This window comes from Staurois parvus, unplaced genomic scaffold (assembly GCF_062004578.1).
Source record: "Staurois parvus isolate SC_StPar_1 unplaced genomic scaffold, SC_StPar_1.0 ptg000409l, whole genome shotgun sequence".
NCBI lineage: Eukaryota > Metazoa > Chordata > Amphibia > Anura > Ranidae > Staurois > Staurois parvus.
Window position 1 is genome coordinate 1,152,471 of NW_028318205.1, and position 23,731 is coordinate 1,176,201.

A 23,731-nucleotide genomic window follows, 5' to 3' on the forward strand; every position below is an offset into this window, starting at 1 on the left:
GTATGAGGTCAGTGAAAGCTCACAGAGCTCACTGTGTGGGGAACGAAGTAAGCGTTGAGCCAAGAGTGAAGCAACCGCCGGTCGGTCGCCTTGTAGAGAGCATAACCAAAAAGACAAAACAAAAGGAGGGTGAGTGTTGAAAAGGGGGGGGGGGGTGCAAGCAAGGCATGTAATACTGTGTACTATAAAGGCCAAGCTAAAAGGGAAAAGGCCTCGGACAACCCCAAGAGGTAACAAGCCAGGAGGCGTATGCGGGAGCCTGCGGCGGGCACGCTGGCAAAAAGGGGCAACCGTGACGGGATTAAAGGTCACAGATATTCCAATATACATATTGAGAAGATATCTAGGGGCTAACCAATCCTGCTTGAGGACAGGGCAAAGTATATTCGTACAAGAGCAGAACCAACAGGCAGGACATGTTAAATGGTGGATCTGTGAGAGGCCGTAAGGAGTAATACAGGCTTATCAAGTAAAGAAGCAATAATACAACATAACATATGAACAAATGCCATACAGGAAAAACAAATTTCAAAGCAAAAACTAAGGTCAGGAGAGAACCCTAGAAAACATTATACCCCAGCTTCAGGCATCCGTACTACTTAGGATCCCCAGACTCAGTGCCAGAACTGTTACCCCGTGGAGACGAGCTCAACTAAGTATTGCAAAATATGAAACGGATTCTACCAAAACCCCTATGACACCCACGAAAAGAGCAGCACCTCTCCTATAACCAATGCTGAAAGGAGGGGGGGGGCACACCCCTAGGACTGGGGGGATGCATAGAGCCCCAAAACAGCCGCAAGCGCTTACATAAGAGCAGGTCACAGGGGGGTACACTAACCGGCTCCATGAGGCCTCAAAGTGCGCAGAGGTGATGGTCATTCACGTGGCGTCGTTTAGAATGTAACAGAGCTCCCATCAATCCCCTGGCAGCAACATTGTGAGGTAGATCCCTCTCCCCCCCGTCCCACCCCCCTCTCCCTAAATAACAACTGCCCCCCCCTCAAAATCCCGTATCTAGTGCAGAACTCAAAGGATATCAGATGTAACCACGGGTATCATATAGAGTACGTGTCCGAAGCAAGAGCAGAGGCAACTCCCTCTGGTCAAATAAACCCCAAAAGGCTGCAAAAATCCCTCAGATGACGCCAGGTCACGGCCTGGGTTTGCAGTGCAGTCCAAACTTGAAGGAGCCGGCCTTCCCGAGAACTTTCACCAAACCTGAACGAGAGGAACTTAAAAACAGGAAGCGAACCGGACACCCGGAAGGATATAGAGACCCCTGCCGTAGGAGCAAGACCGCTCTTCTTCAGTAGTCAGTAAACCGCTGAGAGATAGTTCCACGAAGCAATAGGCGCAGAGATCCATAGCAAGAGCAGAAGGCTTATTAGAGCAATGAGAATCCGCAAACTAATGGGGTGTATACCGGGTGTCGATCTTGAACAAGTCTCCTGACCCGTATGCTAACAATTATCACCCCAAAACTTGGGGAGGTGGCATATCAACATGGATGACTAGAGCCTGCGGGAGCGACTGTAAAGAGGCAACAGTAACCATCGGGGCAAACCCGTAAAGCCCAACTCAAAACAAAAGTAGCTGGCCAAACACAAATCAACAGGAAAACTGGAAAAACGGAGGCCTGCTGGCGTGGCGGATCATTGGGTCCCGTGCCGAGGCTTCCTGTGTGCCGGGGAGGCCGTGGGACTGGAAGTGTCCATAGTGGCCCCTGCAGGGAGTCTTGGAGGTGTCAAAGGGACCGTCCGGCGCCGTCGTTGAGCAGAGCTAGGCCCGCCCGTCGCACCATCTTCAGCTCTCAGATCTTGGGCACGTGGCAACCACATAGACCCGTTCCAATCGGGTAAGGCAATCGGAGGAATATCCAAATCAGAGCAAAAAGATGGCAGTTCCTCAGGAACTCGCAGATTGAAATTACGGCCATTCACTTGAGCAGAAAGGCAGAACGGAAACCGCCATCTATAGGGGATGTTGCGCGTGCGGAGAGTATCCAATAGGGGGCGCAGCGCCCGCCTTTGTCGCAGGGTCAGATTGGATAGGTCCTGATATAGCTGTATCTCTGCCCCCTCATAGGCAAGATGTCTTCTCCCCCTGGCGCATTTGAGGATATCCTCTTTAAGCGGGTAACTTTCGAGACAGCAAATTATGTCCCTGGGAGGGTCTGTGTCTCCCCCCCTAGGGCGGGTCGCCCGGTGTACACGTTCAATGGCAATCATGGTTGAAGGTGGGCGACCTAGGAGGTCATTAAAGATAGCTATTACCGCTTTAGGGACATCACAAGGTTCCACTGATTCAAGAAGGCCACGGACCTTAATATTGTGTCTGCGTCCACGATTGTCTAAGTCCTCAATGTGTCTATAAAAATCTCGAATGGTCGACACGTGCAGCGCTGATTGTTGTTGTAGAACAGAAATTGCCGCCTGATTCTGCCTGGTATCCAGCTCCACCCGCTCCACCCTTGTGCCCATAGAGCGGATGTCATCTCTCAATTCAGTGAGTTCAGAGGTTAATGTGGTGGTCAAGGTGGATTTTATGTCAGCTGCCACAGCCTGGAGGTCCCTTAATGATAGGGAATGTGTAGCACGTGAGGAATCCAGCTGTGGCACTGTGTCCAGCACAGCATATTCGGCTGTGCTTGTAGAGCAGCCTGTGTCAGAGACTGCAGAGGGAGGGGGAGAGGGGGATGAAGCTGAAGCTGGAGAGGGAGAGGGCTGCGGCCCTTCTTTCAGCTGGGAGCGGAAGAGCTCCTTTATATGCCTCCCCTGTGTGTTCGGGCCCCGCGGGGACCGCGATCTGGCCCCAGGGGGTGCCCTGTCAGACTTCCCCATAGCAGAGGGGAGATGTCTCACCCATCTGTGCAGAGCGGCAGCAAGGTAAGATCCGGCTGGCGGGAGCTCTGTACCTATGCGGCCATCCTCACTCGCGGCTCGGCCACGCCCCCCGTGATTATCTATTCTATGTTCTCTCTGAACACTGCTGCTATTTGATATAGTACTTACCTAGTGTAGTGTACAGGTCTGTGTCCCTGCATCAATGTCAGGGATTAGTTCATACTAATAACCACTTGCCATGTTCAGTAACACTTTTTTAGTATGTGCTTTAGTACTTTTAAGTACAATTTTCACTGTAAAATAAAGGTCATACGTTAGTTTATGCTTTTCAAATATTACTCACACTCATCTGAAGTTCATTCAATGTCTTTTGATACAACCATCTAAATTACAGTACATGTCACAGAATAGCTTTCATCTGTTCCTGAGTTTTGTGGATATAAATCATTTTAACTGCATCAGCTGTTTCTCTAAAGTTATTAGGCAAATCCAAGTAGAATGCTAAAAAAAAACGTAAGTACCGTTAGGGGTGAAAGCAGTGGGATGCCTTAAAAACCTTACCAATATTTTGGTGACATTTCACTCACTTCTATTCACCGCAGTGATATAGTATGTCACAACACATTGTGCTGAATAAAAAGGCTCTGTGTAGTTTTTTCAGTGCAACTTGGTGTTGCGAACTGAACACATAGGATACAAGTCAAATTGCCTTGTCTATTCAGTGGGCTGCATTGGGCAAGGGTACCTGTCAAACATACCCCTAATGCAGGTGGTCAGACACTATAGCTGGCTTCTCTTTCCTTCACCTATAGCAGCTCCCTTTCCCATATGGCATGCAGGCCTACAAGTACTTGGTAGCCCCCAAGACTTTGCTATAGTTCCTGGATACAACGCCAGCTGTCTGATATCGGAGAAATATTGGACCTGCCTTACCTGACTTCTCCAATGGCAAATGCTAGTTGCCTGCCTTCTGTGAGAGTTTGAACACCTTGAGACCCTGATCTGGGACAAGTATGAATATAAGAACTGCTGGCTTTTGTCTGAATTTCCCCATGTGCATTCTTGTATTGTTGGTTGTTCATTAGAAGTGAACTGAAAAAGGGGTTTTCTGCCCACACTGGATGAATGTGCCTACAGGCTCATGTATTATACTTATGGGAGTGCTGAGTCATCATGATAGAAATTATCTCATTAAGACTTTGTTATATTAACAGGCAATCAGCTTTGAACATTATTTTCCACGGATCACTGACTAGGAGTAAATTTGTTAAATGGGTCCCTTAAACTGCCAATTCTCCTTACCGTAGTTTGGATTGGATAGCTAACAAAACATAGGTCAATGAGCAATCACATACAATAATGAGTAGTACACAGCCTTTTGAGTGAGTGACACCATAATGATGTAGATTGCCTCATTTGAACTTTGCTTAGCAAAATCCAAAAACATTTGCATGCACATCAAGATGACAACATTTAGGGCACACACCCACCTAAAAAAATTGCCATAACCAATTGCCTAAAATTGGCACAGTACAGCTTTTGAGCAGCGAAGGTGTGAATTAATGAAACAAGCTGTGATTTGTAGTAAATCTGTATCATACAATGCATCTCTGCTTTTGTTGTGCACCACTCCGTTGAGCAGAAAATTTGATACATTTCTCACATTCTCTTGTGCATTATATGTCTAGTAATCAATACACAGGGTTGATTCAGGCACTCCATACTCTATAATCTGATACTTACTTAAAAAGATGAGAATAACCTTCACAACTTGATCTTGAATGGTTACATAAAACCCTCCCTGAAGCCACAGTGAATAGATACAGTGAGATTGAAGACAATAGACTTGATTGCTGCAATGAATATATGGTTAATAATTTTCTTATTCAGGGCTGTATGAGTGCTAGAAGGAAAATTAAAATGCTCATTAACCTTTTTGAAAGCTAGATTTGCCAAAGTGACTTTATAACTGACATTGCTTTAATAGTTCAGTGTCCAGTTAGTTCTTGACAAAGAAATTCGGTCAAATTCATGAGTTTTTAGCAAAGTGTATGACACATTATTTCAGAAATGAGAAGTAGGACTAGACACTTAAAGTGGTACACTCTTTCTTGAGCCCGGTGAACATCAGTGCTGGTGTATACATCTCACTGTAATGGTACCTGCTAAGCACTGAAAAGAAATTGCCTCTTTCAAAGGGTTTTCCAGGGTCAGTACACTATTTACAAATTAGATTACAGCCCACATATATGTATTCTCCTTATAGAGTTTCAGCCGGGAATCTTTACTTAGTCTCTCTATACTATGACTACATTAACATTGGGCATAGTCGTAAGAAAAAAAGCTGCAGGTTTTTGCTGTCAGTCTAATTCTTTAAAGTGGAACTTTAGTCACAAAATGAAGTCCTGCTAGATCACTTCATGCTGGCCCCTTTTTCAGGTATAGTTATGTAAAACATTAAAAATAAATGCCTATACTGTTTAACCTATTTCTGGCCGCACTATAGCCAATTAATGGCTACAGCACAGTCTTCAAGTTCTGGGAGGGCATCTATAGCTGTCCTCCCAGAACCACGCCCCCTGCGTGCCCCCTGAGGTGTGCGTCTGGTGCGCTCTCTGATCACTGTGTCCTTTGGACAGCGGCCCTTTTTCATGTGATCAGTTGTGTCCAATCACAGCTGATCATTGTAAACAGACTTGACGGTTATCGGCAGTTCCTTCCTCGTGAGCTTTCACAACATGAGCAGAGGAGCATCAGTAACCGGCAATTCTGACCATTGACATTTACACTAATAACACTGTTCAACAGGTAAAAAGTTTTGGGCATAAAATTAGCTAATCTTACATAATTCTGGGGTGCTGAAAACGAAAATGACCCTAAAAAATGTTGATTGGCTCTAGTTTCCATGATATATTCACCCATCTAATGACGTAAGCCATTCAAAATTATGATGCAACTTCAGCTGCATATTGCACAATTGATACTGGTGACCAATAGAAAATTGCATGTATACTGAGATGATGCAATATTAGCCTTTAATTGCATCACTTCACTGCATAAAAGCTGCAGTATCTGTAGCTGATTGTAGTTCGACAGCGTCTTTACATTTCGTTTTATGCTTATATAGGCTACTCAGTAATGCCTCGAACTTGTGTGAATAAAGCAGATAATTTCTGCTATATCTGCGGTGAAATAACTTTTATCTCACAAAAAAGGAGGATAACAGGAATGATTAAGAAAGCCTACAACTTGTATTTTGGCTGCAAGATAGGAGACCAGGACAAGAGCTGGGCACCACATATATGCTGCAATTCTTGTGGGACGGCACTGGAGCAATGGTTGAATGGAAAAAAGGCATCTATGCCTTTCGCTGTGCCAATGATTTGGAGAGAGCCAACAGATCATGTTAGTAATTGTTACTTTTGTATGGTGCCTCCAATTGTAAAAGGGCTAAATAAGAAGAAAAAGTTATCTGTGCACTATCCAAATATTCCATCGGCAATACGTCCAGTTCCTCATGGAGAGGGGCTACCAATTCCTAAAGCACCAGAATCCTTTGTGGTTGAGTCAAGTGAGGAAGAACCTGAAGCGTGTAGTCACGTGCAGTTGTAAGAGATAGCCCTTTCCTCGAATACAAGAGAAAAGCCAAGAGAAGCAAAACCGACACAAACTGAAGACAAAACTAGTGAGAATCCTAAGTATTAAAATGATTCAACTTAGCTTATGGCTATAATTTGTCTTGGTAATCCTATGCAATATATTATGCCATTTAGGCTTTGTTATGTAGTCAATATCACTTGCTTTATATTTGTGGAAAGACATCTATCTATATAATTATTGTGCATTATGTAGTCATTACGCCTATAGTAGAAAACTTTCCGTTTACAGAAAAACTAGAGCCAATTGACAAATTTCATTGTTATATTTGAACTCAGAATGTGAAATTCATTAAGAAATGGATCCTTTTGTTTCCAAAACTGGCAAAAAATAAAAATTTGTTGAACAGTGTAATCAGGGAACTGATCATCAGTGCCCTGATTATCACTGCAGCCCATCAGTGCCCATCATTGCAGCCCATCAGTGCCCATCAGTGCTGCCTTTCAGTTCCTATCAGTGCAGCTTATCAGTGCCCATCTGTGCAGCTTATCAGTGTCCATCAGTGCAGCCTCATCCGCGCACATTAGTGAAGGTGAAAAATTACCTATTTGCTAAATTTTATAACAAAAACTAAGCTTTTTTTCAAAATTTTAATTTGTTTAGCAACAAATAAAAAACCCAGCTGTGATAAAATACCAACAAAAGAAAGCTCTATTTGTCTCAAAAAAATTATAAAAATGTGGGCATAATGCTACATGACCACACAATTGACATTCAAAGTGTGACAGCACTAAAAGCTGAAAATTTGTTTGGGCAGGAAGGGGGTAAATGGGCCTAGAACTGAAGTAGTTAAAATCCAGTAATACACTGTCTCACCCTGTTCTGCACATGCTCAATTGCTCTCTTTTTTTGGCATTGTGCCTAAAATTAGGGCCACTAGAGGACAATTTGCTGATAGCCTAAAGATTTACTGCTGCTCGGGGGCTCTGGGTATCAGCAAAATGGCAGCCTCCAATGAGAAGAAACAGGAGCATTGCTGGAGGCAATTTACAGCACACACTAATTTTGGTAGTATAATTATTCATGTGGAATGTATGTTCCTTGCTAAAGAACATTATTTTTTATTAAGTTGTTATGGGTAAAGTTCCGCTTTAAGGGAAAGGAAAACTGTAAACGCTTTCATTTTAATGCAACACAGTGCAGCTGAATAAATATGCAGCAGAAAATATTTCTCACCTAAAGTGTATAGTAACCCAAAAATAAAACTTTATATTGTAGCTTACTAATCCTTCATGGCTGCATTAGTTTTAGTTTATAGGTTTTCTGTTCCTTTATTTTTACCTGATGATCTTGTCAGTAGCAGATGTTTTGTCCTATGGTGACAACGTTCAGTGACTCTGTCTTTGCAGTAGCAGTGTTGTCACATTAAGGTGCTATCCCTGATTTTTGATAATATACTACTATAGAGGTGCCAACACAGTGCATGCTGGCACATTAAGTCTGATTCCATTGACTAAGCCCTGTATGCCTGCTTTGTATGGTGTACAGTGAAACCCTGCATGGGACATATAGTATAGTCCAGCAGAAGCTGACCACATCATCACTAAGGATTTGCTAAGGTAGGTGTGTGTGAACAGAAACCTACTGCTAGTAGAATCCATGGATTTCAAAGAACAATTTGGTAAGTATAAAAAATTATTAGAAAAACTGTTTGAAATTCTAGCAATATTAAATCCAAGGCATGAATGTTTTTGTCTAGGATTTAATTATACTTTAAAATGTCCAAAGACAGATATGTCATCCAAAAGCCAATGATGGGAGACATCTGCCCACCTCTTGCACACCAGGACCTGCCATTGTTTGTAAGATGATGCAGCTGAAGGTAGCCAATGATTGAAGATTTCTTTCCTCTTCTCAGTATGGAAAGGATTACTCTGGTTGCATAGTGGAAAACCACAATGTGAGATCTTATTAGAAGGTTCTAAGGCAAGCCATGGAGTCAAAATCCAAAAGTTCTGTCGCGAGAAAAACTAGAATTGCTTATACGATTGTACTATTGTTTTTTTTTTCTAATTAAAATCCATCAGTCACTTTTAATTACACAATGAAAATCGCATGTCACAGCTGGCACACTAATGATGCACAAAACGAACAATTCAAAACTTTCATTCATTTTTCACATCATCTATGGCCTGCTTAAAGGTACCTGTAAACAGAGCAGTGCTCTCACAGACATTGCTTTAGGCTGTCTGATCAAGGAGGATCAGGCAGTTTTATGTGTTTATCAATCCTGTTATCATACATCTTATCATTTAGTTTAAAAAATCCATTTGTGAGAATGAGCATGTTGTAGTTTAATTTTTATCGTCCCTGGACTGACAGCATAATGATAAATTAGCAGCCCTCTTGGACAGAGTTTATTCATTTAAATCCATTCTAAGCTGCACGAAATGTAATGTTCAGTCATTTCTGTAGAAAAAATATATGTGACATTAAACAGACAGCCTTGCACTGGTGGGGAGGTTTAAGCCGATAGAGAGCTGAACTTCCTAAAATTCTGGGGTAATGAAAAAGTATATTTTCAGTCAATCCAGGTTAATTCTCATCTCCACAGGAAATGTAAATCCAAAATGAAATTGTATATCCTCAAAGATCAGAAATGTCCATTTTTGAAAGAGCATTGTTTGATTAGAAGGTGACCATCGTGTAAGGCATCATGATAGGTATCTGTGGGTGAGAACAGTGAATAAAAGTTACATGCAGGTGTACAACACAAATATATAGCTGTTCCTATGTAAAGTTTGCATACCCTTGGAGAATTGGTAACAGTATGTACCATTTTTTAAAGAAAACATGAGTGAGCAGGCAAAACACATTTCTTTTATTTCTGATGGGAATCATATTCAACTGTAGGTCATAACAGAATAGCAAAATCATAAAACAAAACACAGTGCAAGTAAACAAATGAAATGACCCCCGTTCAAGAGTCTGCGTACCCTTAATTCTAAATACTGTGTATTGCCCCCTCTAGCATCAATGACAGTGTGCAGTCTTTGAGGCCGTAAATTCTTGCAGGTGGTATAGCTGCCTATTCATCTTGGCAAAATGCCTCAGGTCATGCAAAGTCTTTGGTCGTTTTGCATGAACAGCAAATTTGAAATCTCCCCAGAGTGGCTCGATGATGTTAAGGTCAGGAGACTATGAGAGCCACTCCAGATCCTTCACCTTTTTCTGCTGTAACTCAGCCTTTTGCTTAGGGTCATTGTTGTGCTGGCAAGTCCAAGAGTGTCCCATAAGCATGCTTTCATGCAAAAGAATGTACATTGTCTGTCCTATTTTCTGATAACATGCTGTATTAATCTTGCCATTAATTTCACAAGATTCCCGGAGCCTTTAGAGCTCACACACACCCAAAACATCAGTGAGCCACCACCATGCTTCACAGTGGGGATGGAATTCTTATTGCTATAGATCTTGTTGACTCCTCTCCAAACATAGCACTTATGATTGTAAAGCTCTACTTTGGTCTTGTCACTCCAGCTTACAATGTAACCTGGATTTTGTGTGGCATTAGTGCAGTAAAGGCTGCTTTCTGGCAACTCCACTATGCAGCTCATTTGTTTTCAAGTATCGTCATATTGTGCTCCTTGAAAATAACCACACTGTCTTTTTCCAGAGCAGCCTGTATTTCTCTTGAGGTTACTTGTGGGTTTTTCTTTGTATCCCAAACAATTCCTCTGGCAATTGTGGCTGCTTTCCTGGTCTACCTGACGTTGGCTTGGCATCAAGAGATCTCAGAAGTTTCCACTTCTTAATAAGTGATTGAACAGTACTGACTAGCATATGCAAGGCTTTGGATATATCCTTTTCCATCTTTATAAAATTACCTTGTTATGCAGGTCTTTTGACAGTTTTTTTCTGCTCCCCATGGCCCATTTTCTAGTCTACTCAGTGCATCCAAACTCATTGACTATTTATACACAGACACTAATCGCAATTTAAAAAGCCACAGATGTGGGAAATAAAGCTTTAATTGCCATTTTAACCTGTGTGTGTTACCTTGTGTGTCTGTACCAAGGCCAAACATTCCAGGGTATGTAAACTTTTGATCAGTGTCATTTGGGTGATTTTTGTTATCACTATAATTTAAATAGGAGCCAAACAACTATATGATGATAAATGGCAGCTGCAGGCCGCTATAAGCTCTTAGGACCGCTGACGTGTAATTACTTATTGTGATCTGGAAGTAGTTAAAAAAGGCAAGCAGAGAGTAAGATTCTATCGCTAGTATTATTATTATTATTACACAGGATTTATATAGTGCCAACAGTTTGCTCAGCGCTTTACAATATAACGGGAGACAATACAGCAACAACACAGTTCAATACAAGAGGGTTAGGAGGGCCCTGCTCCTTGGAGCTTACAATCTAGGAGTTATTACAAGTGTTTATATAGCACCAACAATTTACCCAACGCTTTACATACAGTATATATTGTATTCATATCAGTCCCTGCCCTCAAGGTACTTACAATCTACGGTCCCTAACTCACACTCATACATATACAGTACATATACTAGGGTTAATTTAGATAGGAGTCAATTAACCTACCAGCATGTCTTTGGGGTGTGGAAGGAAACTGGAGTACCTGGAGGAAACCCACGTAGGAACAGGGAGAACATGCCTTGTTCTGTGCTGTGTCTTTGTGTGGAGATGGCCATCTTGGTAGAGAAGCAAGGTTTCCCTTCCCATGTCATTGCTTCCTGCTGATGACTGGTGATCTGATGACTGGTGGGAGAATATTTTAGAAGCAGCAGGAGAGGTGCAGAAAGCACAGAGCCACAGAATGGATTAAGTAGAAGCAGGGAGATTCTTCACACAGGTACAGCTTCCTCTTCAGTAGGGAGCACAATATGCAGCAAAGTAGGGCCATTGCCAAATCTCACTTCAGGAGGAATTCAAGATAAAAGGTACATTTTATTAGAGTATTTCTTATACATATTGCTTGCGCACATTTAACATTTAGGCCCCATTCACATGGGTGCTTAGGGAAAAGCTTTAAATTCTGGCAATAAGAACCAGCAGATTCTTGCAGTCAGAATTACTTGTGTTTGCATTTAGCTGCAATCACTCTGCCCATGTAAATTAATGACAGTGACCTTGGCTCTTCCCAGATAAACACACATGCAATAGTTACCTGCGGTTAGTGACAGATGATCACCTCTGGATGTAGAAAGATGTGTCCACGGCTCGGACATTCATCCGTAAACCACAGATAACCACTGCATGTATGGATATATGCAAACAGCAACAGCTTCTCTTGCCCTGTACAGGCTGAACAGATTATGCTCACTATGCTGTTTGCATACACCTATGATACCAAGAATCCCAAGAATCTGCTGATTCTTGCTGCTCAAATCTGGAATATGCCCTAAATTGTCTGTTTGAAGGAGGCCTTCTATACACCAGCGATGGGGCACTGTTCCTCTTATGGACACCAACAAAAGGGCTCAATTCCTCCCACTGACACCAATGAAAGGGCACAATTCCTTCTACTGACACCAACAATGAGACAGAATTCCTTCCATTGATACCAATGTTGGGGCACTATTTCTCCCACTGACACCAAGAATGGGGCTCTATTCCTCTCACTGACACCAAAGATAGGGCATTATTTACTCTCACTAGACTTCAGGCCATTTTCTACTCCCACTGGCCATATCCCACCCCTTAAAGTCTCAAGGACAGTAAAACTTTGGAGACCCCTGCTCTATAACACAGAATACAGCAAATTTCGTTGGAGCTATGCAAATGTTTGTCACATTCATTCAGCAAACTTATTATACATAGTCCCTGTTGACTTAAATGTTTCAAATAATTTCTATGTTGCCTTTTGAAACTGACTGTTTTGAATGTGAAACAGATGAATATACTAATAGGAATTATAGCAATAATTGTAAAATTCGGAATTTTTTAAAGCACAATGCCCATGCTAATTTCAGAATTAAGCAGCACATACAATAATTATTTTAATTACTGAAGAATATTACATGGTTTCCAAATTGAAAAAAGTAATTTCAAAGTATGACCTTGGATCACATTTGAACCTCCACCCAATAATTAATTTGTACTTTTCCTTTATTCTTCCCGTGAACTGCTCATTTGACCCTCATTTAGCAATTACAAAACTGAGAAATATAAAAGGATATGGAAGATGATTTTAAATTAGGGTCAACCCCTTTCATTTTAAACGCAAAACTGGATTTAGAGTATACAACTGTTCTGCACAAAAAAACATAGCTAAGTAGTTCTAAATGTTTTTAATGTAATCCTTCAAGCAGCATCATTTAGAAGTATGAGTGGAATGTAGAATTCATTACTATCACTCAAGCATATCAAAAATGTGCCCTTATTTCTCTGTGCATGGCATGCTGGTCTTCATAAATGAAACACCTAGGACATGACTTCTAGCATTCACAGCTAAACTCCACATAAACAGCTGCATATGAAACACATGAAACACACACACATACATTGTATAGGGGAGCTGTTTTACCTGTCAAAGGATTTGTATTGTTGTCCATTCAAATCTGTTCTGTCTGGCAGGGTAGAAGATTTGATTTTTCTCTACTACAGCTAGACTTTATGTACACTGTAGCTAATAAACTCACGTTCAGGAGCTTTTCTGCATTTTTTTCAGCAGCCCCTGAACTCTCCCTAATGTTTTCCTATGTGTCCATGTACACTATGTCATTTATAGTCGTTTACAGGTAGTTGAGTTTACAGTCGTTTATTTGAACGCAGAAAACTTGCATTCAGGAGTAGATTTTATCAGTGTTTCAAACGCCAAATGCTTGTAAATGCGGCTAACCGCGTTTATAAGAATTTTTGTTTGGAAATTTTTTAACTCTTTTATTTCCAGATGCTGTCCAGAGCTTTTTTTCATCATGAAAAATGCATGCAAAACGTTTTCCTGGTACTCAAATGGACCTGGTACACCATACTTTAAGGTTTTGCATGAAAGAAAATATGTTAGACACTGCTGCAATACTTTCTGCACAGAAATGAGCTGGAACATATCCAGACACCACAAAAAAAAAAAGAAAAAAGAAAAAAGACAGCTAATCTCAACAAATACTGCTCTCTCTGCTTCTGCTCTCTATTTCTCTCAAAATGTCTAAAATAGTTAATTTTTTACATTCTGGGAATTATAATATTATTTTACCGCCATCCTAGAGGGGCACTTCCTCCTCTTCCTCCTCCTGTCTCCAGGCACTGCGTGGCGGCAGCGAACTTCTCGCTCTGTCACCCCGTTTCTGGCCTGTGGCTCTCTTATTATGGAGTAAGCCCGGGCTTTTTGAAGGTGCTCAATTCTTCCTGGCTTTCTGTGGGTTGCTGACTGATGCGCTGGATTAATCCCTCCATTGGCTGATGTATATCTCTGGGATCCCCGTCCTGCTGTCCTGGGAACATGACATCTAGTGGCGAGAGATAAGATGACATCATCCTCTTCAGTGGCTTCCTTTCAGAGTACCAGGAGTAGGTCTTAATTACTCCATGTTCCATGTGCTGAGACGTCTGGTTAGTGCAAGCTATTCTCAGTTCTTTACCACAAGAGTCACAAACTTTCTACTGGTTTCTCAACCTTGGATGCACCACAGAAGTCACTAGTTTATTATTTTAATATTTTAATGCTTTATTTTTATCATGAATCTTTGTTCTATTTATGCGATCATGATATTATCTAACATATGAGCGCTGCATATTTTTTATGGTCAATTTACTATCCGAAGTTCTCGAGGTTTACTTCCTATGCTAGCTGCTTGTCTAATTAATTAATTAATTTATTTATTTCTTGTATCAATTGTCAGACACCTAGCGCTGTTGCACTTTACTCTGTCTATAGATTAGATTGTAAAGGTAAAAGAGAAATGTCCAACATTCCATGCAAACAAACATTATAGGCATGCTACTAATGTAGTAATTGCCTGACTGTAATTTGTACTTTAAAAAAGATCCAGTTTGTTGGACCATCAACTATGTTGTCGACAAATTGACTTCCTAATCCAGTGCCACTCTTGTTGCAAATAGCCTCCTTTTAATTGTTCTTTTTTTTTTAAGGAATAGGATCAGTGGTATTGATTGTTTTAGCTAAGGTAATTTATATACAGTACTAACCTAAATTTCACTTATTTTCCAATTTTTTAAAGCGCAGAACTGTTACACTTCACAGAGACCCTGTTGGAGGATTAGGCCTAAGCATCAAGGTATGTATTTCCTTATACACTCTCACATATCAGCAATCCCTCAAAATAAAAGTAGACAAAAAATGTATTTTTTATTTAAAACTATATTAGCCATGTCATCCAAGAAACTCAGAAGTATAGTTTTAAGTTGAGGGATCATTTGCCAATGTGTCAGGAAATGTTTTTCAAAGGTATATATGCATAGTGTATTTTTTTGCACATTTAGCACAGTTTTAAGTTGATAAAATACACAATAAAATAAAGTCTGATGTTGCCTGTGGCGCTGTAATCACTGTTTATGTAGCATGTCTTTTATGACTTGCGTTGCAACCTGGTTTTTGCTTCATATTCCTGCTTTTGAAAGCTTTTTTTGTGGAACAAAAAACAGCTTGGAAAAAAAATGGACCTTGTAAATAAAACACCCATAAACGAGAGAGGATTTTAACTGCAAAACAAAAAATAATTCTAGGGAAAAATATACGGCAAGTACCCATCTGTATAAATACTTACACATTCTGTGTTACTTCACAAAATCAATCAGGGATCATAGTTTGGTGGGGAATGAAATGCAGAATCCAGCTGCTACAGAATATGCAGTTTGAGACAATTATTTTATACTTATAGTTTTACATTTTAAAAAAGAAATTAGTGCTTAAATGTGCAAGACTCTTTTATTATCTGGTTTTAGATTGACACATAAATGTTTTCATTTAGCATCTCACATATAAAAAAAGATAAAAGGAAAGCATAGGAATTGATTTTGGTAACCAGTTGCAAATATTCCTTAAAAGGTCTATTTATGAATGTTTTCCCCCAAGACTTGCACATTTTTTCAATTGAATCTTAGATGAAAATGTGTAAATCTGTGTAAATTATGTGTGAAAACATTCATTAATAGACCCTTCTGTGATATTAGCTATATTAGGCTAAACAAGCAATCAAAGGCTATCAAAGGCAGTAGTCAATTTTCTATGGGATAATGTCTTAATATCTCAAGCACCTCAAGTACTATATATGAAGATCAGATGCACTCCTGAAACTTTAGCATAATCCTCATTTAAAATGTCTTTAGAAAAGGTAAACAAAGGCTTGTTTTATTTTAATTGTGCCCTAAAGCCTAATTGAACTTGTTTTTAATTAGCTAAATAAATTCAGTAAAAACCAAAACAAATGGTATGCAATGTCTTTCAGTTTGTTTAGTTGGAAAGCAGCCACAACCACAGTAAAAAGACTATCCACTACCAGCATACTGCGGGCATTGCTGCTATTTGTGTTTAAGCAGTGGTCTCTCTGCGGTGGTCTGACATAGCCAACCCCTCCCCACCTAACCCCTCAAGTCACAGCTAAACATATATAATCTGTCAGGTGCTGATTGCACAACTCTACTTCTGGCAGACCATTGTTGAGTGACTGCTGTTCACACACAAATAACTCCATACCTTCTCTGCATTATGCAGGCAGGGGACAGGCTGCATTTCTCTGGCTGTGGCTGTTTTCCAACAAAACAAACTGTAAGACTTTGTGCATCTTTTATTTTAGTTTACACTGAATTTATTTAGATGACTTAGGCTCCATTCACATTAGTGCAATTTCAGATTCGAGCCACACAGAATCGCATGACAATGGAAATCACATTGTTTTCAATGTGCTCATTCACATCAATGCAACCCAGCACAACATGATTTTGGAAAAGGTTTCTGTACTACTTTGGTGCAATTCCAGCTTGATTTTGGCCCCATAGAATATACAATCTTTATCCATGTTGCATTCAAACTGCGCCTAAGTAGCACTACGTAATTTCACTGAAAGTCGGATCAAAATCGAATAACAGCAGTTTGAAACTAGCCTTAATGTGAAAGTTCAAATTGGCTTTAGGAAATTGTACACTTATTTGGAATTACCTATAAAAATAATCTGCTTTACAAGCAGATGTTATAAAAAAACTAATAAACCTATCTCTTTTTTTAGGGTGGAGCACAACATAAAGTACCTGTTGTCATATCTAAAATCTTTAAAGATCAACCAGGTAATTCTCATTTATGCAAATGTATTGTTAACGTATTAAAATTAAAACAAAAATATTATTATTGTTGTACTGCTATTATATTTACTATTACATTTTACTTGATTTTATTGCTCTTCAGCTGATCAGAGTGGGTTACTGTTCACAGGCGATGCACTAATGCAGGTATGTATCTTTGTTTTTTAGTATCTTTTTTATTATTTACATCTTAATGTTAAAACCAATAATAAAAGTCTTTGTAAAATGATTTCATATATTTTTATATGTGTGGTGATTGGCTCTATACTCAAGACCCCTCATTATCGGAGGGATCCTGCCGCCAAGTGGGAATGACATAGTCGGCACGTAACCTCGGTAGAGAGATTCCCTTCTCACCTTTCATATCTATTTTTAATTTATACACCAAGCCTTGGAAAAAAAGCCATTTTTTTTGCATTGGATAGAGAGTAAAACTGTTAGAACCTCTACCAACATTTTTTTGTCCTCCGTGTCTCCATTTAGGAGATTTCCGTCCATTGGTCATGTGCTCAATTGGTGTAAAATAGGAAGAGAGGGTAAATCTCCCAAACAGGGACATAGGCAGCAGTTAAAATATTCACTAATAGAGTGAGGAAGATTTAAACCACTGTCCGAATTTCCTGTGTCCCCCCTCATGTCATGGCCAAGTGATGTCACACAAAGTAGTAAGAGAGAACTAAGACAACAATTAAAATATGACAGAAAAATCTCCTCAATAGGGACACAGACAGCTTTGAAATACTTACTGAAGTCAACTCTTCCCCATGCTGTTCAAACTAGACATGGACTTCAGCTAATTTCAGTTAAAGTGGTTGTAGACCTTTACATAAATCCAGTAAAGTGTCAAGCCTCAGGTAATACACCTCCTACATAAGTAGTACCTGTTTATCTGTAGCCTTTCTTCTGTAGCTCATTTTAAAAACACACAGATCAAATGATTATTTCTCATGTCTAGCAACAGGGGGCAGGGATCTGAAATCTCACAATGCAGTTCTCAGTGAGGGGAGCTCTGAGCCCTGGATGGATGGAAGGGGCACAGCTCCTTCACATAGTACATGGAGAACATATAGAGCTAAGGATTTGAAGCACAGGCTGTGTGCTAGAGCACTCCACCCGTCACATTTTTATCTCTGGTGTCGAGAAAACCTGTCAGAAGTGACTCATACCGTTAACAGAGGAACAAGGCAGCAGAGAGAAATCACACTCATCGCTTTGGAAAGAGATATATGCAGAATAGAAGGATGTGTTTTGTTAATTTTTCATGTCTGATATTTACAACCACTTACATTTCCATTAAAATATTAGTAATTGTAAGGGGAATTCAAAATAAAAATTAAGAACATAAAAAGCAGCAAAGGGATTGATTACCCAAAGAGCTAGCAGTCAAAATTAAAAAAAAAAAATTCAAGTTTCCTAACTGACCCCAATCCCTCCTTATGCAGCTTGTCAGATTTCTCTATACTTTTCTTACAGCCGTTTCCAATACACTGCCAATATGGCTGCCCTGTGCACCCTCTTTTATAGTTAGGATGTTAACTTATCCAAAATCCACATTGTTGGTCCTTTTAAGCCTTCTGGTCATAGTTCAAAGGCCATGCAAAGCATTATGGTTTAAAAAAAAAATCTACAGGATGTGGGACCTTAAATCTCAAACCCACAGGATTTATGGAAAAGATGAACACAAACCCCATCCCTAATGGCTATAAGAGGCTGTCGAGACATCACATTACATAAGTATGGTAAATACAGTATCAAGAACACAGGTAGAACACAAGTAGAGACAAAAGACCAAATATGCACTAACAAAATATACTGTCTCTAGGCTGTCTGTAAATGTCATGATGGTATTTAAAACCACGTACAGCTTTAAAGCATGAAAGTCATGTAAGTAGGTCATGGGATGTCAACCAGGAACCTTACCAACACATGAACATTTATAAAAATATGACAATACAAATGATAGAACAGAAACTGTTCTTTGGATAGATAAAGGTGTTTATTAGGGAGTTACCTTGTTTTGAAGTGAAAGAATATTTAACAAATGACCTACATAACAGGCTCAGCTAAGGAAGCACAGGCAAACATAAATAAACAATCATTACTACCTTGGTCCATTCTAATTTAGACAAAATGACCATGTCTACTACTAACACCATCACAAAGAATCAGCAAATGGGACAGGAGGCAGGGGAGCTCTGCTGCATATGAGGTCTGCCGAACGGGTGACTAAATCGGTTGAGGCTTATAAAGCCCTAACAATTAAGCAGGGCAATCAAATGAGAGCTTGATTTTCTGGCTGCATACATGAGACAAAGGTGAGTGATAAAGGACAAGTACCTGAGTGGCTAGCTAGCTGGCCAATCATGACTTTGTTGGCACACAGGTACCACTTTTAACTGTAACATAATGCTCAAGGTTAACTAACCCACCCATTATGCTGTAATAACTGTACAATGCTTGTGAGCCATCACATGTGACACCTTGTTATATGCTGCAAAGCCTTTCCATTTTATTTAAATGCCTTTACAAATTTTTACTAAGTAAGTGCACATGCATTTAAAATATTGTACAACTTTGTAAAAGTTCTTGTTGCTCATTAGTGGAGTATGTTTGCACCTATCAAAGTTTTTTGTTTGGTGCTTTAATTGGCCTCTTCCCCAGCTGTTCCTAAAAGCCTAACCTTCTCTGTAAAAGTGTTTGTCCCTTGTACACTCTGAACTTTGTCTTTTAGACAGTGTCCTCTTCTGGCCTAGCAGGCAACTGAGGTCCTGAGGCAAAAACCCTGACTTGCCACTGTTGGCCAGAGCTATGGTGCTATCAAACTTGTTGCCAAAACGTGGAGCTCTCTCAAAAGGGATCTTACACCACGCCTGTTTAAAAGTAGGATCAGCAAGCCAAGGCCACAGCTATATTTGCCCTAACTGATGAGAGCATAACCAACATCACCAAGTGGATGATAACAAATTAAGCCAACTTCAGCTCCTGTATTACCGAGTTTCTAGACGCTTTATCAGAAAATGCTCTTAGAAAACTGCATCCACATTCTCCTCCCAAATTTCCATCACTTTAAACACGGCCTCAAGAACCAAGGCTGGTTTATAGGCCATTCACTTTATCTTCCAAATGGAGAGTGACATACTTTGCTCGCCTCAACAAGGCCTCAATAACTAGAAAGGCAACCTCTAGATGCTTCACATCCTTATCCCTGGATGGATAGGGCTTGGCCATCTTGCTCAGAATGGAGATCTTTCTCACGACCTTGCTCCACTCATTCAAACGATGTCCCTTATTTCTGTTAGGAACAGAAAATTAGTACGCTCTCTCTTGAGGTGCTTAATTAACTTAATTTTGCTTTGCAGGAAACTCTACAGGCTCTATCCATTTTAATCCCCTCCTAATTGTCTTGACTAAAGGCATCACTAGGGCAAAGTAGATCTCGTCTCCCACTGACTTACTGTCTTAGGTCTTCACAGATGGATGGCTTGGTTGAGACAGTTCCAGTTCTTCCTGGCCATAGTGGAAGAGCATGCCATAATGACTGTTGGACTTTGCATGTGGCTTGTACCCCACTCTTTAAGATACTCCTGTGCCACGTGCCTCAGCAGAGATTCCATTTGCTGATTATCATCATCCCTTTCCCCAACCACCTGGGCATAGCATGGCTCACACAGAGACTTGCCATCTGGGACCTGAGTCCCATCTCCCCAGCAGACACCTTCCATGGGGTGGCTGCACGGCGATGGGTGCGGAGCCTAGAGGAGGAATCAGAGCTTCTTGTGATGCCTGGACCTTGACGATGACCTATGGCATCTAAATCTGGAAGAAGAATGCCAATGTCATGACCTAATGAGGTCTCTATCATCTCATGCTGTGTATTGAGGACCTGGCCTGGAGGGAATCATAAAAAAACAAAATAGGGTAGAAAGGAAAGAGTTAAAAAACCCTATAAGGTTTTCCAGGCAAGCGAGGAAAGAAAAGGGTTGAACATGCCCTCTCATACCTGCTACGCAAGGGCTGGCCATAAGGAACAGCGGTGACACATTCATGTTAGATCTGCGCAGTCAGCCAACATGCACAGGTGATAGAGCCATTCAGCACAATTAGGATGCACTAGGATCACAGACAGGCAGCACACAAGGGTGTTAATGAAAGCATATCCCTGTGATGATTTCAAACAATGTTTAGGGATACTGCTGCAAACTGCCCATGGGAAAATCTCAATATCAACTGCACAGATGCTTATGACTGCTTATGAAGACATCACCGGTGCCTGCAAGGCACATGCACAGAGTTGGTTACAGGATACCAGGCTGGAATAGGGAGCTGCGGCTTAGAACGCAGATGCACTCCAGCCACGATGAGAGCATGAAAACCGCTAGAGACAGGGGAAAAAAGGCAAGGAACAAAATACACACATGAACAGCTGCTATTTAAAATTGAAGAAGTACATATACAACACCATTATCACAGCATTCACGCGACCCCACCTGGAGTAAGGAGACTGCTACATTCATTCACAGTGTCACATGGCCACCCACCAATAGCAAGGCTATCCAGCCAAATTGCCACTTGCCCACCAATGGCAGGACCTTAGCTCTTCATGGCACTGCATCCTTCCCCCATTTTTCCACTCCACTAATTGCTGGGGACTTTTGTAACTGAAGAGGTTACTCTCCATTGACACCGCATCCATCTGCCCCTTCGTCTATCCTGCTGATAGCTGGGGACCGCTGGGACTTACAAGGGTCGCGTCTTCTCAAGTCTCCCGAAAAATGTCTTGCATTCTGAGCCACTAATGCCTGGGTCATGAACGTTTTTATCCTGAGTGCAGGAACAAGGTAAGATTTCAAACACAGGTCTTAGGAGGAGGGCAAAAAAGAATGTGCCCTCTGGCTCAGAGCAAACATTTATGTGAGTGGGGTCCTATAGGACCTACAGTATGTCTGTCAGGAAACCTTTTAGCTTGAATAGAATAAATAATGGTTGAAATCCCTCTTAGGATATTTTTGCTGTCTTTGCTTTGGGAAAATGTATCTTTATATCCTCTCATCAAACAACAGAAAATTAGATTAAATCACTCCAAAGTAAGGGAAATCCCCTATTAGCCAGTTGTTGTCACCAGAATAAATGTTCTTATTGGAAGATTTCCCCTTTGTTCCTGTTTTAATGACAGCTTAAAATATAGTTACTTTTTGTACCAGTGACAAAGGAATAAATAGAGAGGGTGAATATTCTTAGCAGGGGTCACAGATAGCAATAAAAGCCTAGACTACTTTTTTTTTACTAACAAAAAAATGTTGACATACATTTTAAACAAATTCTAATTTAAACCCTCTGCTGTATTTTGACATTCTGTATTCAACAGCATTCTATTATCACCAACCGTATCATTCTTGAATTAAAAACTATTCACTGTAAGGGTTACTGACACACACTTGTCTTGTTCTTCATTACCAAACTCACAAAATATTTCTGCTTTGTTGGTTTCTAACTGCCAACATATTTATTTTCTAAATCGGTTCACTGTATTGATCTCTAAATCTTTAACTTGTTTCTGAAATGTCATTGATGTTCCAGTGACTTTTAAGAAGAAAATTAAAAACCTACATTTAGGAAGTACAATTATTATAAACAGAAAAGTGTCTCTACTTGCAGGTGAATGGGATAAATGTTGAGACCGCAACACATGAAGAAGTGGTAAGTTGTAAGTATTTTGAACTAATCTGTGTTCATGTCTTTTTCTTTCCTTCATCTTATTGTGTTGCATTTATTAGTGTTTTTTTTTTATTTTAGTAGTATTTTATTTCTTTTCTGTCATTATGATGTGTAGTACATATTTTCCACATATGCTATCAAAAGGGTTGGTTAAATTTCCTGATAATGCTAATCACTTCTGACTATTTAATTAGCAACTGCTATCTAATTAGCAACAGTTTCAATACTAGTTATTGCATACTATACAGGGTTTTCTTAACAGTCAACTACATTTTTCAAGCAGTAGTATAATCTTCCCAATGGTGGACATTCCATTTGTCAAGCAGCTGCACAAGAGCTCTTTGGTGCTTAGGAGCCCATATACATTAAATGTGGGTCAAGCTGGGACCCCCTTCTGCTATCCCATATAACTGGATGCTGCTCACTTACAGGGCAGGTGAAAATATAACAATTTTAGTTTCTACAATGTGTGTGTGTAGCAAAAAAAGGGTCTCTGAGACTTCAAGTGATTTTTATAGGCATATTAAATAAAGGAAGATAACACACGTCATACTTACCTGCTCTGTGCAATAGTTTTGAACAGAGCAACTCCAATCCTACACTTCTCAGGTCTCCCACCTGTGCTCCTGGCCCTTCACCCCTGCTGAGTGCCCCTAGAGCAAGCTGCTTGCTTCAGAGTTATGCGTGCTTGCTCCTGAGCTCCGCTCTGTGTGTCCATAAAACATTCAGAGCATGGCTTAGCCCTGCCCCCCACCTCCCCACTTGCTCCTCACTGGCTGTGATTGACAGCAGTGGGAGCCAATGGCTCCCGCAGCTGTGTCTCAGCCAATGAGAAGAGAGAGACTCGGAAGAGCCAAGGCTCCCATGCACATCGCTGGATTGAGATATGGCTCAGCTAAGTATTAGGAGGGGCTGTGGGGGAAGAAGCACACAGAAGGTTTCTTACCTTCATGAAGAGAATGCATGATGGTAAAAAACCTTCAGCTATTACAACCACTTTCAGGTTGAGCAAAAAGACACAGGTTATGCTATAAATGTTGGTATAATACAAATGCAGTGGAAATTATGAAAAGAAAAAGAGTCAATGAAAACAATATTAATAATAATGAATGCATACTGTATTATACATCTATTAATAATACCAACTTATTTAAAGTTTCCAGTGAGCAACCTTTCATATTAATGTGTGTGTGTACATGTGCTTGTGTGTTTACTAGTGACATATTAGAGAGTGTTGTAATTCTGTTAACCACTTGCCCTCCAGAAGTTTTACCCCCCTTCCTGACC

General features: G+C 40.4%; 1 protein-coding gene across 2 annotated transcripts in view; it reads left to right on the forward strand.

Moving 5' to 3' along the window:
• Positions 1–23,731, forward strand: part of SNTG2 (syntrophin gamma 2) — a 618,654-nt gene that overhangs the window by 295,432 nt on the left and 299,491 nt on the right. The window contains exons 3-6 of one of the 2 annotated variants that reach the window (XM_089686706.1): positions 14,653–14,709; positions 16,657–16,714; positions 16,833–16,876; positions 22,385–22,424. In XM_089686706.1, the coding sequence (XP_089542832.1) occupies positions 14,653–14,709; positions 16,657–16,714; positions 16,833–16,876; positions 22,385–22,424 (199 nt within the window). Of the gene's footprint in view, positions 1–14,652; positions 14,710–16,656; positions 16,715–16,832; positions 16,877–22,384; positions 22,427–23,731 lie in introns of both variants that reach the window. The other variant, XM_089686707.1, reaches the window with a different exon arrangement.